This window comes from Notamacropus eugenii, chromosome 1 (assembly GCF_028372415.1).
Source record: "Notamacropus eugenii isolate mMacEug1 chromosome 1, mMacEug1.pri_v2, whole genome shotgun sequence".
NCBI lineage: Eukaryota > Metazoa > Chordata > Mammalia > Diprotodontia > Macropodidae > Notamacropus > Notamacropus eugenii.
Window position 1 is genome coordinate 661,782,948 of NC_092872.1, and position 16,570 is coordinate 661,799,517.

General features: G+C 44.3%; 1 protein-coding gene across 4 annotated transcripts in view; it reads right to left on the reverse strand.

Annotated features, from left to right (window-relative positions):
- The window catches only part of TTC7A (tetratricopeptide repeat domain 7A), a 201,173-nt gene that overhangs the window by 146,792 nt on the left and 37,811 nt on the right, over positions 1-16,570 (reverse strand). For all 4 annotated transcript variants that reach the window (XM_072635672.1, XM_072635674.1, XM_072635671.1 and 1 more), the window contains exons 4-5: positions 5,769-5,899; positions 3,525-3,646 (exon numbers count right to left, since the gene is read on the reverse strand). In XM_072635672.1, coding sequence (XP_072491773.1) covers positions 3,525-3,646; positions 5,769-5,899 — 253 coding nt within the window. The remainder of the gene's footprint in view (positions 1-3,524; positions 3,647-5,768; positions 5,900-16,570) is intronic.

A 16,570-nucleotide genomic window follows, 5' to 3' on the forward strand; every position in this document is an offset into this window, starting at 1 on the left:
CCAAAAGGCTTGCCACAGTGGCCAGCATGCACATGTACTTCAGAAGTGTTTGTTGACTGATCAGAGGAGCTTCCTTCACAAAGGCTAAATTCCAGTCAAATGAGACTAGCAACCACTCAGTGGGCTACATGAAGCCAGGCCTCAGGCCTGGAAAGCATTTTCCCCTAGATCCTAGATTTGATCCCAGATTTAGAGCCAGAAGGGCCTTCAAAAGTCATCTTGTAAAAGCTCTTCATTTTACAGCAACAGTTGCCCAACATCATTCCATTACTGACTTGCCCAATATCAATCAAATCATTAAAAGGGACGGAGGCAGGATTTGAACCCAGGTTCTCCAGAGCCTCACTTTTGCCATAGTACCACACACCTCTTCTTACATCACTAACATCCCTACAACCTTTCTTGGCTTTAGTTTACAGTTCAGAGAACAGTACCTTCCCACTTCCCTAAGGTCAGGTCTTGTGCTGCTCACAGGCATTCTGACTGGTTTTGGAGGCTAGAAATCAGGAGTCTGCTGTGGCTGGGGAAAACCCTTCTCCCCCAACCATGTGTCATTTATTATTCAAATGTCCAGTAGGAGAAAAGTGGATTTAACCCCAGTCCTTGTAGCAAAATGAGTGCTATACATGAGATAACCACCAACGCATGCTTATCACACCTGGAAAAGCCCAGCAATCACCTGACCTCCAAGTATTAAAAATCCTGTGAGAGGAGGCAGTGAGAGAGAAAAAAGGAGGTCAACAGCTCTCAAGCTAACAAAAGAAATCAAGATTTTTCTAGAATCCCTCCCCCCACCCTCAAACGCCTAAAATGACAGACTCCAGCTTAAGAATAGCAAGAGGGCTATTGTGCAGTGAGGACTTGCTGCAGGTCTGCCACTTACTCCCTCGAAGACTCTAAGCAAGTCTCTCTCCACTTCTCTGGGCCCAAACTTTCTCATCTTTAAAATGGGAAGGCTGAACTAGATCAGGGATTCTGAACTGTTGGTGTCATGCATCCCTCTGATAGTTTGGTGAAACTGGTAGATGGCTTCCAAGGATAATGTTTTTAAAAGCATTAAATATATAGGATTACAAAAGAAATAAATTAAATTAAATAAAGATGTATTCTCCTTCTTCTCCCTCACCCTAGACTCCCTGGTTCAAATCCCTGAACTAACCAGCCCCAAGGGCCCTTCCAGCTCTGTGTGTTTGCTATTTGAATTATTTTTAAAACCCTACATTTGCACAGAGTTCTACAAATTACTTATTTGATCACAACATGGCAACCTTTTGGGAAAAGTAGTCTGCACATTAACCCCAGTTTATGAAGGAAACAGCCTCAGAGAGGTGGAGAAATGTGTTCGAGGTCATACAGCTAAGAAGTCACAGCCAGAACTCCAACACTGCCTTTCAGCCCCTCACCAGGCCCTGTGTTTAGAGTGGCACATCCTTCATTAAGCTGAGCCTTCATGGGGGAAGTAGAGAATCTCTACAATTCCAAGCCATTTCAGAGGGATCTAGTAGACCCTCAGAGTCCTCCCCACCCCCACCCCAGCCCCAGCTGCTTCGTCCACATCTCTGCAGTTCTGACTGGCATTCCTCTTTGTACTGAGCTCAAAGAGACTGGCCTCTGCATCATTTACCCAGTGCCCCTAATTCTGCTCTCCAGGGCAAACAAAGCAAAACAACTAGTCTTTCTTAATTTGATCATTAAAGAGCTGGAAAGGAATCCCACTGGCTAGCTAGTCCAACCCCTTCCTGAAAGGAATGCCCACGGTTACATCCAACCTCTGAAGACCTCCAAGGAGAACCCGTCATGTCTCCAAATACCCTGCTCCTCTTTTAGACAGATCTCAGGAAGTTTTTGCCCCTGCTGACATCAAGCTGAAACAGGCCTCTTTGCACCTTCTACCTTATTACTTCCAGCTTGTGGGGTAGGTCCTGCAGGTCCAGAATTCATTTCTTCTCCTCACCCCTCATAACCTCACCCTTACCTCCATAACAATTTCTTCCAGTCTCCCAGATTCATAACCTTGGCATTCTCTTCAACTCCTCATATTTCCTCAAAACATGAATCCAATCCGTTACCACTTCTTGCCATTTCTACCTCCAAATCTCTTTAACTTGACCCCTTCTCTCCAATGATGTAGCTGCCATCTTCTTCAAGCCCTCATTACTTCATGCCTGGACTACTGAAATTGTCTCCTAATTGACCTTCCTGCCTTATGTCTCACCCCATACCAGCTCACCCTACACATTGCTACCAATGTGATTTCCCTTAGCACAGTGGCTTTACCATGTTGCCTACCCAGCCTCCCCAACTCAATCCATTCTAGGGGCTCCCTACTGCCTCTCTGTTTAGGTTTGAAAGCCTGGCCCCAAACCATCTTTCCTGTCTAATTGTACATTACTATCCTTTCCAGCACTTTGTGACCAAGTGAAACTTGCCCTTTCTCTGCTCCATACACATAGTACTCCTCCATCTCTCAGCTTCATGCTTTTGCAATGACCATCCCCATGCCTAGAAGGCACTCCCCTCTTTACCTCCTCTACCTCAGAGAATCTCTCAATTTAAGCACTAACTTTTGAGTATATCATGGACCCCCTTTTTCATAGGTTGGTGAAGACTATGAACTTCTTCTAGGTTGGGGTTTTAAATGCATAAAATAAAATACATAGGACTACAAAAGAAATCAATTATATTGAAGTTATTTCAAAATTTTTTAAAAAGTCAAATTCATGGACACTCTACCCCACCCCACCCACCATCTATCTATGGTCCCCTGAGTTCTATGACACCAGTTTAAGAATCCTTCCCTTACATGAAGCCTTTCCTGACCCCCCACTGAGAGTACCCTCCCCTCCTAAACTACCTTATAGTTAACACTACTTTGTAATTCATTCTAGTTCTATTTATGCTATATGTATTGATAAATGTTGAGCTCTCCCCGTTTAGAAGGTAAGTTCCTTGAGAGAGCAATTTTTCCATTCTTAAAATGAATGTTACTTAGAAGCAGCTAAATGGTACAGGGGATACAGCAATGGGCCTAGAGTCAAGAAGACACAAATTCAAATCTGGCCTCAGATACCTGCCCAGAGTCACACAACTAGTAAGCATCAGAGGCCAGATTTGAATTGGAGTCTCCTTGACTTCAGGCCCATTGCTCTAACCTCTGTCTGCCTCAGTTTCTTCATCTGTAAAACAGGGATAATAACAGCACATACTCCACAGGGTTGTTCTAAGGATCAAATGAAATAACACTGGTGAATATTTAGCACAGCATCTGTACATAGTAGACACTTAATAAAATGCTTATTTCCTTCCTTCCTTTGTATTTTGTTTCCCTACCGCTTAGCACAGTACACGGAGAGAAGGCGAGGAGAAGAGGAGAAGATAGACAGACAAACAACAAAGAGTAAGAGATGAGAAAGGAGACAAACTATCTTTAATAAGGAGCATCACGTTTGAAAAAGTTCAAGGTAGCTCCACCAGGAAGCTCCAGGCCCAGCCCACGGCTGCCCAGGGGGCGGCCGACTACCTACCCCTTCCGTAACTTGGCCACATAGGCGCTCTGGAGGGCTGCTTCCAGGAAGTATGTCAGCTCAAACTCAGGCACGGCTGGACTGCTGCTTTTCAGGCTCCTGGGATGGATGTTATTTGTGGTCTAGAAGAAGTAGAGGAGGAAGAGAACAAAGCTAGACTACTGGGTGACTCCTCCGGGCTTCTAGGAGAAGCCAATCCCGAGCACATGGGCAGGCCGCCGGCCCTCAGCCTCTGCCCTTCATGGAGTCAAGGAGCCTGTGGGAAATCCTCAAAACCAAAGAAATCCAATTTTACTTTAATTTTTTAAAAAACATTTTAAATCCGCCCCCCCGCCACCTTGTGATAAGATGGTTGGTCGTTCTTGGAAGAGACAAACTTCATTCTAGAATAAGGGTTCTTAACTTTTTGCTCTCACAGATCATTTCAGTGTCTGAAGAAGCCCACAGCAGGGATGGCAAAGTCAAATAGAAACAGGAGTCCCTAAATTGTACCGCACGCTGACTCAGAAACCCTCATATTCACTCCATCTGTATTCTACTGTGGTTTTGTTTATTTTGGTATTTCCCAATTACATTTTAATTTTTTTTTGGGGGGGGGGTATCTGTCTGACGCTGCTGCCCTATAGAATCCTTCTCAGAATAATATTGTCTCCTGCATAAAATCCAATACATAGGATTACCAAGGAAACCAATTATGCTGAGATATAGTTACCAAAATATTTTTTAAAAAGACCAAGGACCCCTGTTCTAGACTGTGCACAGGGTGCCCTTTCACTTTACTGTACTGGACAGCTTTGAGGACAGCAAGAGCTGATCCCAGGGCACTGAAGGAAAGGCTCTCTGCTTCAGCATGAGGGTTAACAGTGGCCCTATAATTTAGCTAGATCATTGAAGATGATTACTTTTAATCACTTTCTAAGCATTGGTTTCCTGGGCTTCCAGGGGAAAGGCAGAATTCCCGCTCTCTCAATTGCACCTTGCTCTCTCTTCTCTGTCTCCATCTCTCCCTCCCATGAGCTCCTCTCTCTATCTCTCCATCTCCCTCCTTTATCTGTCTCTCTTTAAGCATTTCCCACACATACATAACACAGGCAGCTTTGTGGTACAGTGGACAGAGCAAAGGGCCTGGAGTCAAAAAGACCTGAATTCAAATTTGACCTCAGACACTAGTTGTGTGATCCTGGGCAAGCCCTTTAACCCTGTTTGCCTCAGTTTTCTCACTTGTAAAACATGTTGGAGAAGGAAACAGCAAACCACTTCAGTATCTTTGTGAAAAAAACCCAAATGGGGTCCCGAAGAGTCAGATACAGCTGAGACGACCAACCACAAAAAACACATAACATGCATTTCCACACATATCAAATTTGCAAACTTCTAACTGTGCCAAAAAAAATCAACAAAACCATAGTCAGCCTTCTCAAATTAGCTTCCCACATGGCAAGGAAAAAGGTCTCAACTGTCACTTTCACCAAATCATTTCCCCTTCCCCTCCAGTATTTGGGCAAGCATAAGGGTCTTTGGCTGAGAGTCAACCGAAGCCCCAACAGAGGCCTCCCCTTGCAGGGCAGAAGCAGAGGAAGACAGGGGAGAGAAGAGGAAGAAGGCTGCTTCATCAGCTTCACTCCTAAGGGATAATACATAGTAGATAGCAGAGAGGACAAAGTCAGAGGTTCAACGTCCAATTCCCACACTTAATACCTGTGGAACTATGGTCTAAACACTCAACAATCTCTGAGCTTCAGATAATGCCTGCAGTGCCTAGTTAGCTCTTGACAAACCAGAAGGGGTCTTGTAAATGCTGGTTATCTGTGAGCAGCAGTTGTTTTATTCTTTGTACTTGACCCAGTACCATACCTGACACATAGGAGGCACTGATGGACTATTGTTATGTCTCAGGCTTCCTCACTGGCTTTAAATCTTCTAAGTTCAAGGATATCTTCTTCTCCAAGAAGGTGCCCTAACTGAGCTTCACCTCCTCCCCAATACACCCTGGAAATTATCCTATTTCTATTCCTATATACTCCTGGGAAAATAAGGAAACCTAGTCTAGAGTCTACAATGCAATCCAAGCACAGGCATTGAACGTCCTAGGGACACTTAACACACATTTGATTTTTTAGTGCCCACAAGTGAAGTGGATCTAAGACACTTCCCCTACCCATTCCACCCTACAATGGCAACCTTGCCAGTCCAGGGGAGCCAAAGAGGGACAGAGGAGAAGATGGTACTCAACTGCCATCTCACCTTTTCCAGCTCTTGCAGAAACACCTGACCAATCCAGGATGCCCTTTCAAAACAAGAGATGGCTTCTTCTTCCCTCTCAGAGAGTCGAGCTCGGCACGCAATGGAGTTAGGCAAGCGTTCCAGGGATAGGCCTGTAAGAAGAGGAGAAGGAGCGAAGTTACTCACACCCAGCTGCTGAGCCAGCCCTCAGCACTCATTTCACTCGACATTTCATCTTAATCTCTAAGGTACTGGTTGTGGGGGCCTGGGATGGGCTTATTATTGAAAACAGGTACAACTCTGCCATTGGCAACATTAGATCTGAGGACAGCAGAGAATCAGTCAGCTGGACAATAAATATTTATTAAGCACCTACTATGTGCCAAGCACTGTACAAAGCACTAGGCAGTCCCTGCCTCAAAGAGCTCACCATCAAACAGAGGAGCTAACATGCAAACTATCATGGAAAAACATAACACAGCCAAAATAAATTAGGAATAGACAGCAGAGGGAAGGCACTGGAATTAGGGGGGACTCAGGAAAGGCTTCCTGTAGAAGCAGGGTTTTGGCTGGGGCTTGAAGGAAGCCAGAAGGCAGAGATAAGGAGCAGGTTATTGCAAGCATAGGAGACAGCCAGTGAAAATGCCTAGAGGAGGGAGATAGACCAGCAAAGAGGCTGGCATCACTGGATCGAAGAGTAGGTGGCCAAATGTAAGGTAGAAGAAGACTGGAGAGGCAGCAGGAGGCTAGGTCAAGAGCGACTTGACAATTGAACCTGGAGGTGATAGGGAACCATGGGGTTGACTGAGAGGGGTAGTACCATAGTCAGACCTGTGCTATGGGGAGAGATCACCTTGAAAGTTGAGTGGAAGACGAACTGGGAGAGAGTTGAGGCAAGAACAACTAACAGGTTGCTGCATGTCCTGGAAGAAGATTGAGGACAAGATGACAGCAGTACGAGAAAGAAGTGATAGCGAGGAAAGAAGCCTGGAGACTCAGAGCTTCGTTCTCTGGGTCAGTGCTGAAAGTCTGTGTCTCACCCCAAAGACTTCCAAAAGTTTGAGCTGGGAAGCAACTTTTAATCAAAGACATAAAATATTAGCGAACACATGGTATCGAACTGGGACTTGAGTAAGTTCAAACACATATCCCCACAACTAGGGTGTGCTGGAGCCAGCTTGTACCAGTTCAAGCTGTTAAAATTTCAGTATGGGCATTAGAAATCAGCAAACCAAGACCTGAATTATTATTTTGTTAATGTCAAGACTTATGTGATGGAGAAATTATTAATACTGCCATTTAAACTGAAAAATGTCACGTGTCTGTTTTTTTTTTAAAGCCCAGTGTTAACCAGCATACCAGACATAAGCTTTTCTTTTTTCAAATGAAAATATGTCAATGGAACAAAGAACAATGGATAAAGAGCTCAAAAGGGCCACAGAGGCAATCGAGCTCAATCCCCTCTTAAACAGATGAAGACTGAGTCCCAGAGAAGTTGAATGATTTGCTCAAGGTCACATGAATAGCAAATGATCAAGTCAGGGTCTGAACCCAAACCCTCCAAATGAAAATCTAAGTGCTCTTTTCAAATGAATCACAGTTCCATTAACATAGAAGCTAAGCCCCAAGGAATGGCAATGGAGGACTAAAGACCAGGGCTTGAGTGGATAGGTGAGGAGGGAGGTGCAATTTTGGAAATATGCACCAATGGTTAAACAAATTCCTGTTTTAAATCCGTGAGGGGAACCCTACAGGAAGTCCTTTTGTAAAGAAAAGGTTTCCATCTCTGGGACTATTAAGTAGAGCCAATACCCAACACCTCACCCATCTTCATCAAGAGAGCAGTGTTCTGTCCAGAGCAGGGCAATAAGGATGGTCACAGTCCGGGGTTCATGCCAAAGTTAAGAAGAAGACAAGACTCCAAGGAAACATGATCACTGCCCCCAAGTATTTGTGGGGCTGTCATGTTGATGAGGCCCCAGAGAGCCAGATCAGGAAAACAAAGGGTGGAACTGAAGCTCTGTCAAAGTAGAATGCTCTGCTTCCAGCCATGGCAGGACTCCCTCTTTTGGGAGGTCTTCAAGCAGAGATAGGATGGTCACTTGCTGGGGACAAAAGAGTGGGGATTCCTTTTGTGCAGAGGTTGAATTAGGTGACCACTGAGGTCCACTGCAACACAAATAGTAATTCTGTGATGCCTCTGGCTAGGCAGCCGAAAGATAACCAATAACAGCAATTCATATAGTCCTTTAAGGTTTCCAAAGTACATTACATGTATTCAAAATGTTACAGTTGAACTGTACAACCACCCCAGTGCTATTATAAATCCCCATTTTACAGATGAGGAAACTAAGGCTGACTGCAGTTAAATGATTTTCCCAGGTTCACAAAGTGTCTGCGGCAAGATTCAGACTCCAAGACTTGTGCTTTCCTCACTTTGCCACCTAGCTGGCCTCTGGACTGGGAGTCACTAGGCCTGGGTTCTAGTCACAGCTCAGGTAGTCTGTGACTAAGTCTGCTGAACCTCTGTTTTCTCATCTGTCAACTAATAATGACTGCCCCACTTCCCTTAAAAGGTCAAGAAGATCACATATCAAAGAGCTTTGAGGAAAATAAAGTGCTGAACAGAAAGGGCCATGGTATTAGCTTTGAATTCTCGGACTGGAGTTGGAGCGAGGCAGAGCTGGTCATTTCCTCCATTCGCTAATGTGGGCTCGAGTGCAAAGGCTGAGGTACCTTTGACAGGGAGGGGACAGATGGCAGGAAGAGCAAGTCCCAAAGGACTGAATGACTCAACTCAAAGAGTAGTCAGTCATCACTGGTCCAATGTCTACTTGGAAGGGAGTTTCTAGAGGAGCACCCTGGGGTCTGTCCTTGGAACTCTATCATGTAACGTCTTTATCAATGATTGAAAAAAGACAGAGATGATGTGGCCTACTCATCAAATTTATAGATGATCCAAAGCTGGGAGGGAGAGCTAATACACAGAGACAGTACAGTTCAGATCTTAGCAGAGTAAAGCATTAGACCGAATCTAACTGGGCAAAATTTAACAGGGATAAATAAATGCATTATCCTACACCTGAGTTCAAAAGTCTGATTTTAAAAGTACAAAACAGAGGAGCCATGAATAGACAGCAGATGAACTGAAAAAGATTTGTGGAATTTAGTAGACTATTAGATCAATTACCCAACAATATGATATAGCAAAGTGACCCAGTGAAAAGTGGGCTAGATCTGTAGACAGAAGACCTGGATTGGAAGCCAGACTCTGGTATTTACTACCCACTGGGCCTTGGGCAAGTTTTTGAAATTTATCAAAGCCTCAGTTTCCTCATCTACAAAACTGAACTAAGCTCCCTTCCAACTCTAAAAATACAATAGCAGCCAAAAAAGACCCTTGTGTCATGTGGGGCTCTATGAGATGCATAATATCCAGAACTAGGAAGGCTAAATGACCTGCTGTACTTTGCCTAGACCACACACTCAGTTCTGGGCACCACATTTGAGGAAGGTTATTGATAAGTTAGAAATTATCCTGACAGACAACCAAGATGGGGAAGGATAAGAAGAACATGCAGCCAAAGAATGTTTGTGGAGAAGGAGAAGGAAAGATTTAAGGAGGGGCAGGAACATGATAGGCATCCTCAAACATTTGAAGGGCTATTCATGCAGGACTCACTCCCCCTGCTTCACAGCAAAGGTAAAAGGGTAGATGTTAGAGACAGACTTTGACTCCACGTAAAGAAAAACTTTCTCACATTTGGAGTAATCCAAAAGTGGATTAGCACCCAGAGAGACCCTCAGTTCACAGGTGGTGGAGTTGTGAACTGGTCCAGTCACTCTAGAAAGCAATCTGGAACACTTACCAAGATGTGACTACACTGTGCTTACCCTTTGACCCAGTGTTACAACTAACAGGCCTACATCCCAAAGAGATCAAGGAAAAGGATCCACATGTACAAAAATATAACAGCTTTCTACAGCAGAAAAGAACTGAAAAGTAAAGGGATACCCATTAACTGGGAAAATGGCCGAACAAATTACAGCACATGAATGTAAAGGAATTTTAACGTAATATAGTAAACGATCAAAGAGATGGATTCAGCAAAATCTGGAAGACTTGTGTGAACTGATATAGAATGGGATGAGCAAAACCAGAAGAACAACTTCTATGATAGCAGCAGCAGTGTAAAAACAAAAAAATGTATTAAAGACATAAGAACTCTGAAAATTTTAACAAACCATGATACCAGAGAACTTATAACAAAACATGCTACTCACATCCTGATAGAGGACTACCCAGAAAACAGAATGAAACATTTTTTGGACGTGGCCATCGTGGGAATTTATTGTGTTTGATTATATGTGTCTGTTATAAGGGCTTTTCTTTTTTCTTTCTTTTTTAAATGGAGGAGGAAAAGGGGAGGGAGGGAAAATATAACTGTAAATTGGAAAAAAAACTTAATAAAAAAAGACTCTTATTTACTAGGTCTTCAACGTTAAAGGTGAATGACCACTTGCTAAAGATTCTTGTAGCAGAAGGGATCTTTCTGTAAATACTCAAGTTGGACCAGGCCTCAGAAGGTCCTTCTGATTCAAAATCTCTGAAGACTAAACCCTCGCAGAAAAATCCAACTCCTCAAGTCAATAAATATCCACAATCCTCCTGCCAAATAAGTCATTACCAGGGTTTTAAAAATAGGAAAGAAAAAAAGTCTAATGTAGGGAGAGGGGAAGAGACAGAAATCACAAAGAAGGTGGGCACCGCTTTCTATCCACATCAAAAGAGAGAAGGAAGGAGAGGGGATACTGGCTCCCTTCCTTGCTGTTGGCCTTCCTTCCCCCTCTCCTCCTGGAGAAAGCCACAGAAATGCAGCCCCACCCTCTGGGCTGGGATGCAGAGCTGCTTCAGAAACCTGACTCTAGAGGGTAGGAGATGGCAGGAAATGAAACCACAGATGGCTAGAGGGGGGCCCTGCCCAAACCCAGCAAGAACTTGGCTCTCCTGGGGTTTGTTTTGGTTTGGGTTTGAAACAGGCAACCTATTTATGGTATACAGAAGACCTTTACTACCGACTCCCTCTGCTATGGGATTTTTGACAAGCCAAGGACAGTCTTCTGGTTCACTCCTAAGACATGAGCGCTGCCTAAGAGGTCAGTACCAAGCAAGAGCATGACAGAATTCTGAAGATGGCAAGGTTTGGCATCCTGGGCCTTGGCTTTCCTGAAACTGCTGGCCACCTCCCACCCCAGTGTCTCTTAAGTACTTTAGCATACTGGGGAGAAATAATCAGATAAACTAATTTGTACTGAGGAGTTAATAGTCTGAATACATTACCCGCCTTCACCCAAGCCTACCCTCCCAGAGAGATTCTGTATTTAAAGGGAGGAGGTTGTCATCCAAGATGCTTAACCCAAAGGATCACTGACAGAATTTCAAGCAATAACAAGCTGTAAGAAATCTTACAGAACTTCTAGCCCAACCTTTTTTCTTCCAGATGAGGAAACTAAGGCCCAGAGAAGAGTGATCCAGATTCTCCCTCCTAGGTCCCTTTCACAGCAGTTTCCTACACGTTGCAGGTTAGGGCTCCAGTGACTCCCAAGCCCTAAGCCTTGTCCTATGCCTTCTGTGACTTTTAAGACTGCCTCAGGCAGGAGGGCTGCCCGGAAATGCTAGGCACTGCCATGTTTCCCAAGAGTAAAAGGGGCCTAGTCAGCAAGAATCAGCCTGTTTTCCTCCAGAGGCTTCCTATCCAGGCTTTTTAATTAACTTGGCACTTTCTATTTGGGGCCTTGCTGACCGTGGCACAGTCTGAGACTGAAACCTGGGGCACTTATAATTTCTTTCCTTTATTTTTCCCCTTTCAAAAAATGAATCATCTTGCACAGATGGCCTCTTTTCCAAGAAGCCCCACCCAGGAGACCTCAAGCTCTGAATGCAGAGTCACAGAAGACTTGGAGAATCTGGCCTCCGGAGAGCCTGGACTGCTCTGTGGGCATTTAGTCACAGCATGTTAGAGCAGGGAAGGGACCTAGGGGACCATCCAAAACAGCCCCCTTTGACCTGCCACCCAAGGCCCGTGCTGTACTGTTAAGGTCTGAAACTCAAGAAGAGAAACATAAAAACATACAGGAAGGAGGTCATTTCCTACTGCTATGGGCTAATTGGGGAATGAAGAAAGTCCACCTTGTCAGAGCCAAAGCCAAGGTCGATGAATGAATAAATGAATGAATGAATGAATGAAAAAACATCTGGTATATGACAAGCATGGCTAAGCCCTGGGATGAAAACAGAAAAAGTGAGGTGATTCTTCCCTCTCCCCTAATCGCTTACAAAGCCTTCAAACATCTTTGCATCCAGCCCCGTTTCTGTTCTTATAATGTGACTACCCTAGTTCAAATCCTCGGCCCCTCTTCAAACAGGAAGGGAGTTGTGGAAGTCTGCCTAGAGACAGCTTATGAACCGATCCTTAAAGTAGGCTCGGGGTTCTGAGAGTCAGAGAGGTAAGGAAGGGATGTGTTCTATGCAGGAGGGAATGACCAGAGGCATGCTAAACTCAAGGAACAGCAAGCCATCCAGTTTTTACAAGACTTTCATAAGTTTTTAAAAGACTTTGTAGTCTTTGTCAATTCAGCCCTGAGGGACATAGTGGTTTGAGTGCTAGACCTGGAGTCAGGAAGACCCAAGTTCAAATTCTGCCTCAGACTGGCCATGTGGCCCTGGACAAGTCACGTAACCTCTGCCTCAGCTATAAAATGGGGTTAAAAAAGCACCTATCTTGCAGGGTTGTGAGGCTCAAATAAGACAGCGTTTGCAAAGCACAGTGCCTGGGCATATGGAAGGCACCACAAACCACCCCCCACCCCCACCCCCGCATCTCCATCCATTCACCACATAGCTGACAAAATGTATCTTCACAGAGCACAAGTCTGCTGCTACCCTGTTGAAGCAACTTCTGTGGCTCTCGCACCTCTAGGATCAAACAAAGATTCCCTGATGGGGCATTTAGAGCCCTCCAGGATCCACATTCTGACCACTTCTCCCAGCTCCTAGCCGACCGTTGACCCCCTTCATGTACACTGACAGCTGGCTGTTTCTTGAACTAGGCTTGCCTCGGCCATTCCCGTCTAGAACACACCCCTTCCTCACCTCTGACTCTCAGAACGCCCTTAGCCTCCTTTAAGGCTCAGTTCTACGATTCCTTCATGCTCTCTCTTCTCTGAATGAACAAACATGTTTCTCTGCTTACATGTTATCCCACCTCCCCTCCTGGTCGGGTTTTCTGCTCTGTCTTTGAATTCTCAGTGCTTGGTATGCTCCTTTGCATGGTACTGCTGGATTAGACTGGGGGCTCAGGAGTCCTGCCCTACTTATCGAAGCCTGTCTCACCTCCAACAACAGGGGCCACTGTGCTGGTCAGTTAGGACTAACTCCCAATGTGGAAACTTCCTGTCAATTTGGGGTCTTAAAGTCATCTGGAGGATTGAAGAGAAGGGACTTGGCCAAGCTATCATTTGTCCAAGGGAGGTCCTGAGCCCGGCTCCTCTTGGCTCCAAAGCTGGCTCTTCTAGCTCCTCCACCAGCTGCCTCTCTCCTCATTTTATAGATAAGGTCCCACACTTGGGACCTAGAGCCGGGGAAGAATCCCCACCACGAATGCAGAAACGCCAAGAAGTGACCAGTCAGCTAGTGTGGAGGCTGCAAATTCTGAGCCTGGCTGGAGGAAAGGATGGGCATGTTTGGGGGATGAGCAGAAGAGAAGGCATCCCAGGGAAGGAAAATGGCTTGCCTGCTTGATTAAACATGTATTTCTAAATCAGAGAGAAAAACACCACTCGAGTTTCAGACTGAGCTCCTCCTAAGCCTACAAGTTCAAGAATTCCATAACTTCAGGCAGGACATGACTAAATTCTGCTCTGCTCTTATTCAATGCCCTTCCCCTTCCTGTCTTTTGAATTTTTTCCAATTTTTCCAATTGAGTCAACTTAAAATATACATACACACACATATACCATATACACGCACACATACACACATGTGTAATATGTATGTATGTATAGAGGCATGACACTCTGTGACTCAGAAAAGCATGTCTCCTCTCTGGCATAGGGACTGGACTACAACAGGATTTCTTTTTTTTTTATTATTTTATTTGTTTTCAGCGTTCTACAATCACTTCCGTATATCGTAAAATTTTTCCCCCTCCCTCCTCTCTCTTGTCTCCTCCCTCCTCCCTCTTGCCCCCTCCCGCCTCCCTCTTGCCCCCTCCCGCCCTACTTCCTCACTGAGATAGCATACAGTTTTATATAGGTTCTACACATACATTCCTATTAAATACATTTTCACCTTAGTTATGTTGCACAGAAGAATTAAAAAGAATGGGAGAAATCTTATCACAAAACAAAATATAATACAAAAGAAAATGATCTGCTTCATTCTGTGATCAAATTCTATAGTTCTTTCTCTGGATGTGGAAGTCATTTTGCCTTAAGAGACCATTGCAAATTTTTTAAGTCCTTGCATTGCAATGAAGTACTAAGTCTACCAGAAAATTCCTCACGCACCATGGTTGTTGCTGTGTACAAAGTTCTCCTGCTTCTGCTCCTTTCACTGAGCATCAGTTCGTATAAGTCTTTCCAGGTCTCTCTGAATTCTTCCTGTTCATCATTTCTTATAGCACAACAGCATTCCATTACATTCACACATCACAATTTATTCAGCCATTCCCCATTTGATGGGCGTCCCCTTGATTTCCAGATTTTGGCCACCACAAAGAGTGCTGCTATAAATATTTTTGTACATGTGGGACTCTTTCCCATTTTTATGATCTTTTGGGGATATAGTCCTAGAAGCGCTATTGCTGGGTCAAAGGGTATGCACATTTTTGTAGCCCTATGGGCATAGTTCCAAACTGCTCTCCAGATAGTTGGATCAGCTCACAGCTTCACCAGCAATGAATTAGTGTTCCAACTCTCCCACATCTTCTCCAACATTTATCATCTTCCTGTTTTGTCATGTTAGGCAATCTGATAGGTGTGATGCAGTATCTCAGAGTTGTTTTGATTTGCATCTCTCTAATCAAGAGTGATTTACAGCATTTTTTCATATGACTACAGATAGCTTTAATTTCTTCCTCTGAAAACTGCTAGAGTAGGATTTCTTAACCTCAAGTGCATGGGCTTGTTTCTGGAATATTTTGATAAATGCATTTCAATATAATTGGTTTCTTTTGTAATCCTATGTATTATTTAATGCATGGGTGCTACAAGGATCCATTAAACAACAGAAAAAGTTAAGAAGCCCTGGACCAGAGGCAGCTAGTGGAGGAGCTAGAAGACCCAGCTTTGGAGCCAGGAAGAGCTGGACTCAGGACTCTCCTTCCAACTGAGTAGGGTGCTAGGATTCTCTGCAACTCTAACATGCCATGACTCTAATAATGTGACAGGAGGGGTGAGTGTATTGCTGTCACTCAAACAGAGCATGCTTCCTCAAAGGAATATTTCAAAACACTGTACCCTGCTGGCTCTGTGACAGAGGCCCCCAAAAGCAGTAGAAAGAACTGCTGGTTGAGAAACTGTCACTAGCTCTGAGACCCCAGAAAAGAAATCTGATCAGTTTGAACCTCCATTTCCCCTTCTGTAAAGCAGGGACAATCATATTTGTATTACCTACTTCCACAGGCTCTTAGGATCATCAATTTAGGGCTAGAAGGGACTCTGGAGGTCATCAAATCAAACCTCCCATTTTATAGATGAAAAAACTGAGGCAAAAGTTAAATGAAATGCCCCAGGTCACACATTAACTATTAAGTGTATACAAGGGGGGAACTTAACCTAAGTCTTCCTGAATCCAGTATTTTATCCACTGTAGGTTGTTGTGAGGAAAGTGAATGGAAAGCTTTAAGGGGCTAAAACAGTGAAAGATATCTCCCCCTAGTCTGAATTCCTACTGCTCTCTATAGTCTGCACCCCACACGTTTGAAACAGATTTAAGACTTTACAAAAAAAATAAACTACTTTCAAGTTGTTTCATAGGCAAGTCTTGCCTCTTCGACTAGCCTACAACTTCCTCAGGGCAGAGGTCCATATTTTTTCATAATCACCATGCACCCTGACCCCGACTGAAGACTAGGTAGGCACTCAATGAAGATTTCCTGAATGAGCGGTCAAATAAAAAACCAGGTAACACCCAATACAACATGGGGTTATTACTGTTGTTCAGTCAATTCTGTCATGTCCAATTCTTTGTGACCCTGTAGACCATACAATCCATGGGGTTTTCTTGGCTTTCACCATTTCTTTCTCTGGTGGATTAAGGCAAACAGAAGTTAAGTGACTTGCCCAGGGTCACACAGCGAGTAAATGTATGAGGCCACATTTGAATCAGGTCTTTCTGACTCCAGGCCCAGAGTTCTCTCCACTGAACCACCTAGGTGTCTCCTAAACATACACATACACAGGTCCTACTGACACCAGAACTGTCCCTACCACCAGGTAGGTAAAAACTATTCTTTCCCCTCCCCCAAAGTTCTCCATCTTTATTCACTGGCCATGAAATCCAGAATCTGAATTAGAGAAAACAGCCATGCACTCCACCTCCACTCCTCACTGCATAAGGCAGAGGCACACCCTAATGAGAAGGCGGCCAAAATAAATAGCTAATTCCAGCCACAGCGGGCCCAAAAAAACCCAAATGCACCCCTGGGTCCTGGAGACTCAGTTCTTTTTTTAAGAAGCCAACTATTCAGTGCTCAGTCCCTCGGGAAATAGTTTGGGCTGCCAGTGGGAAAGGACAAAAGATATCTGATGGGAAAAGAAAT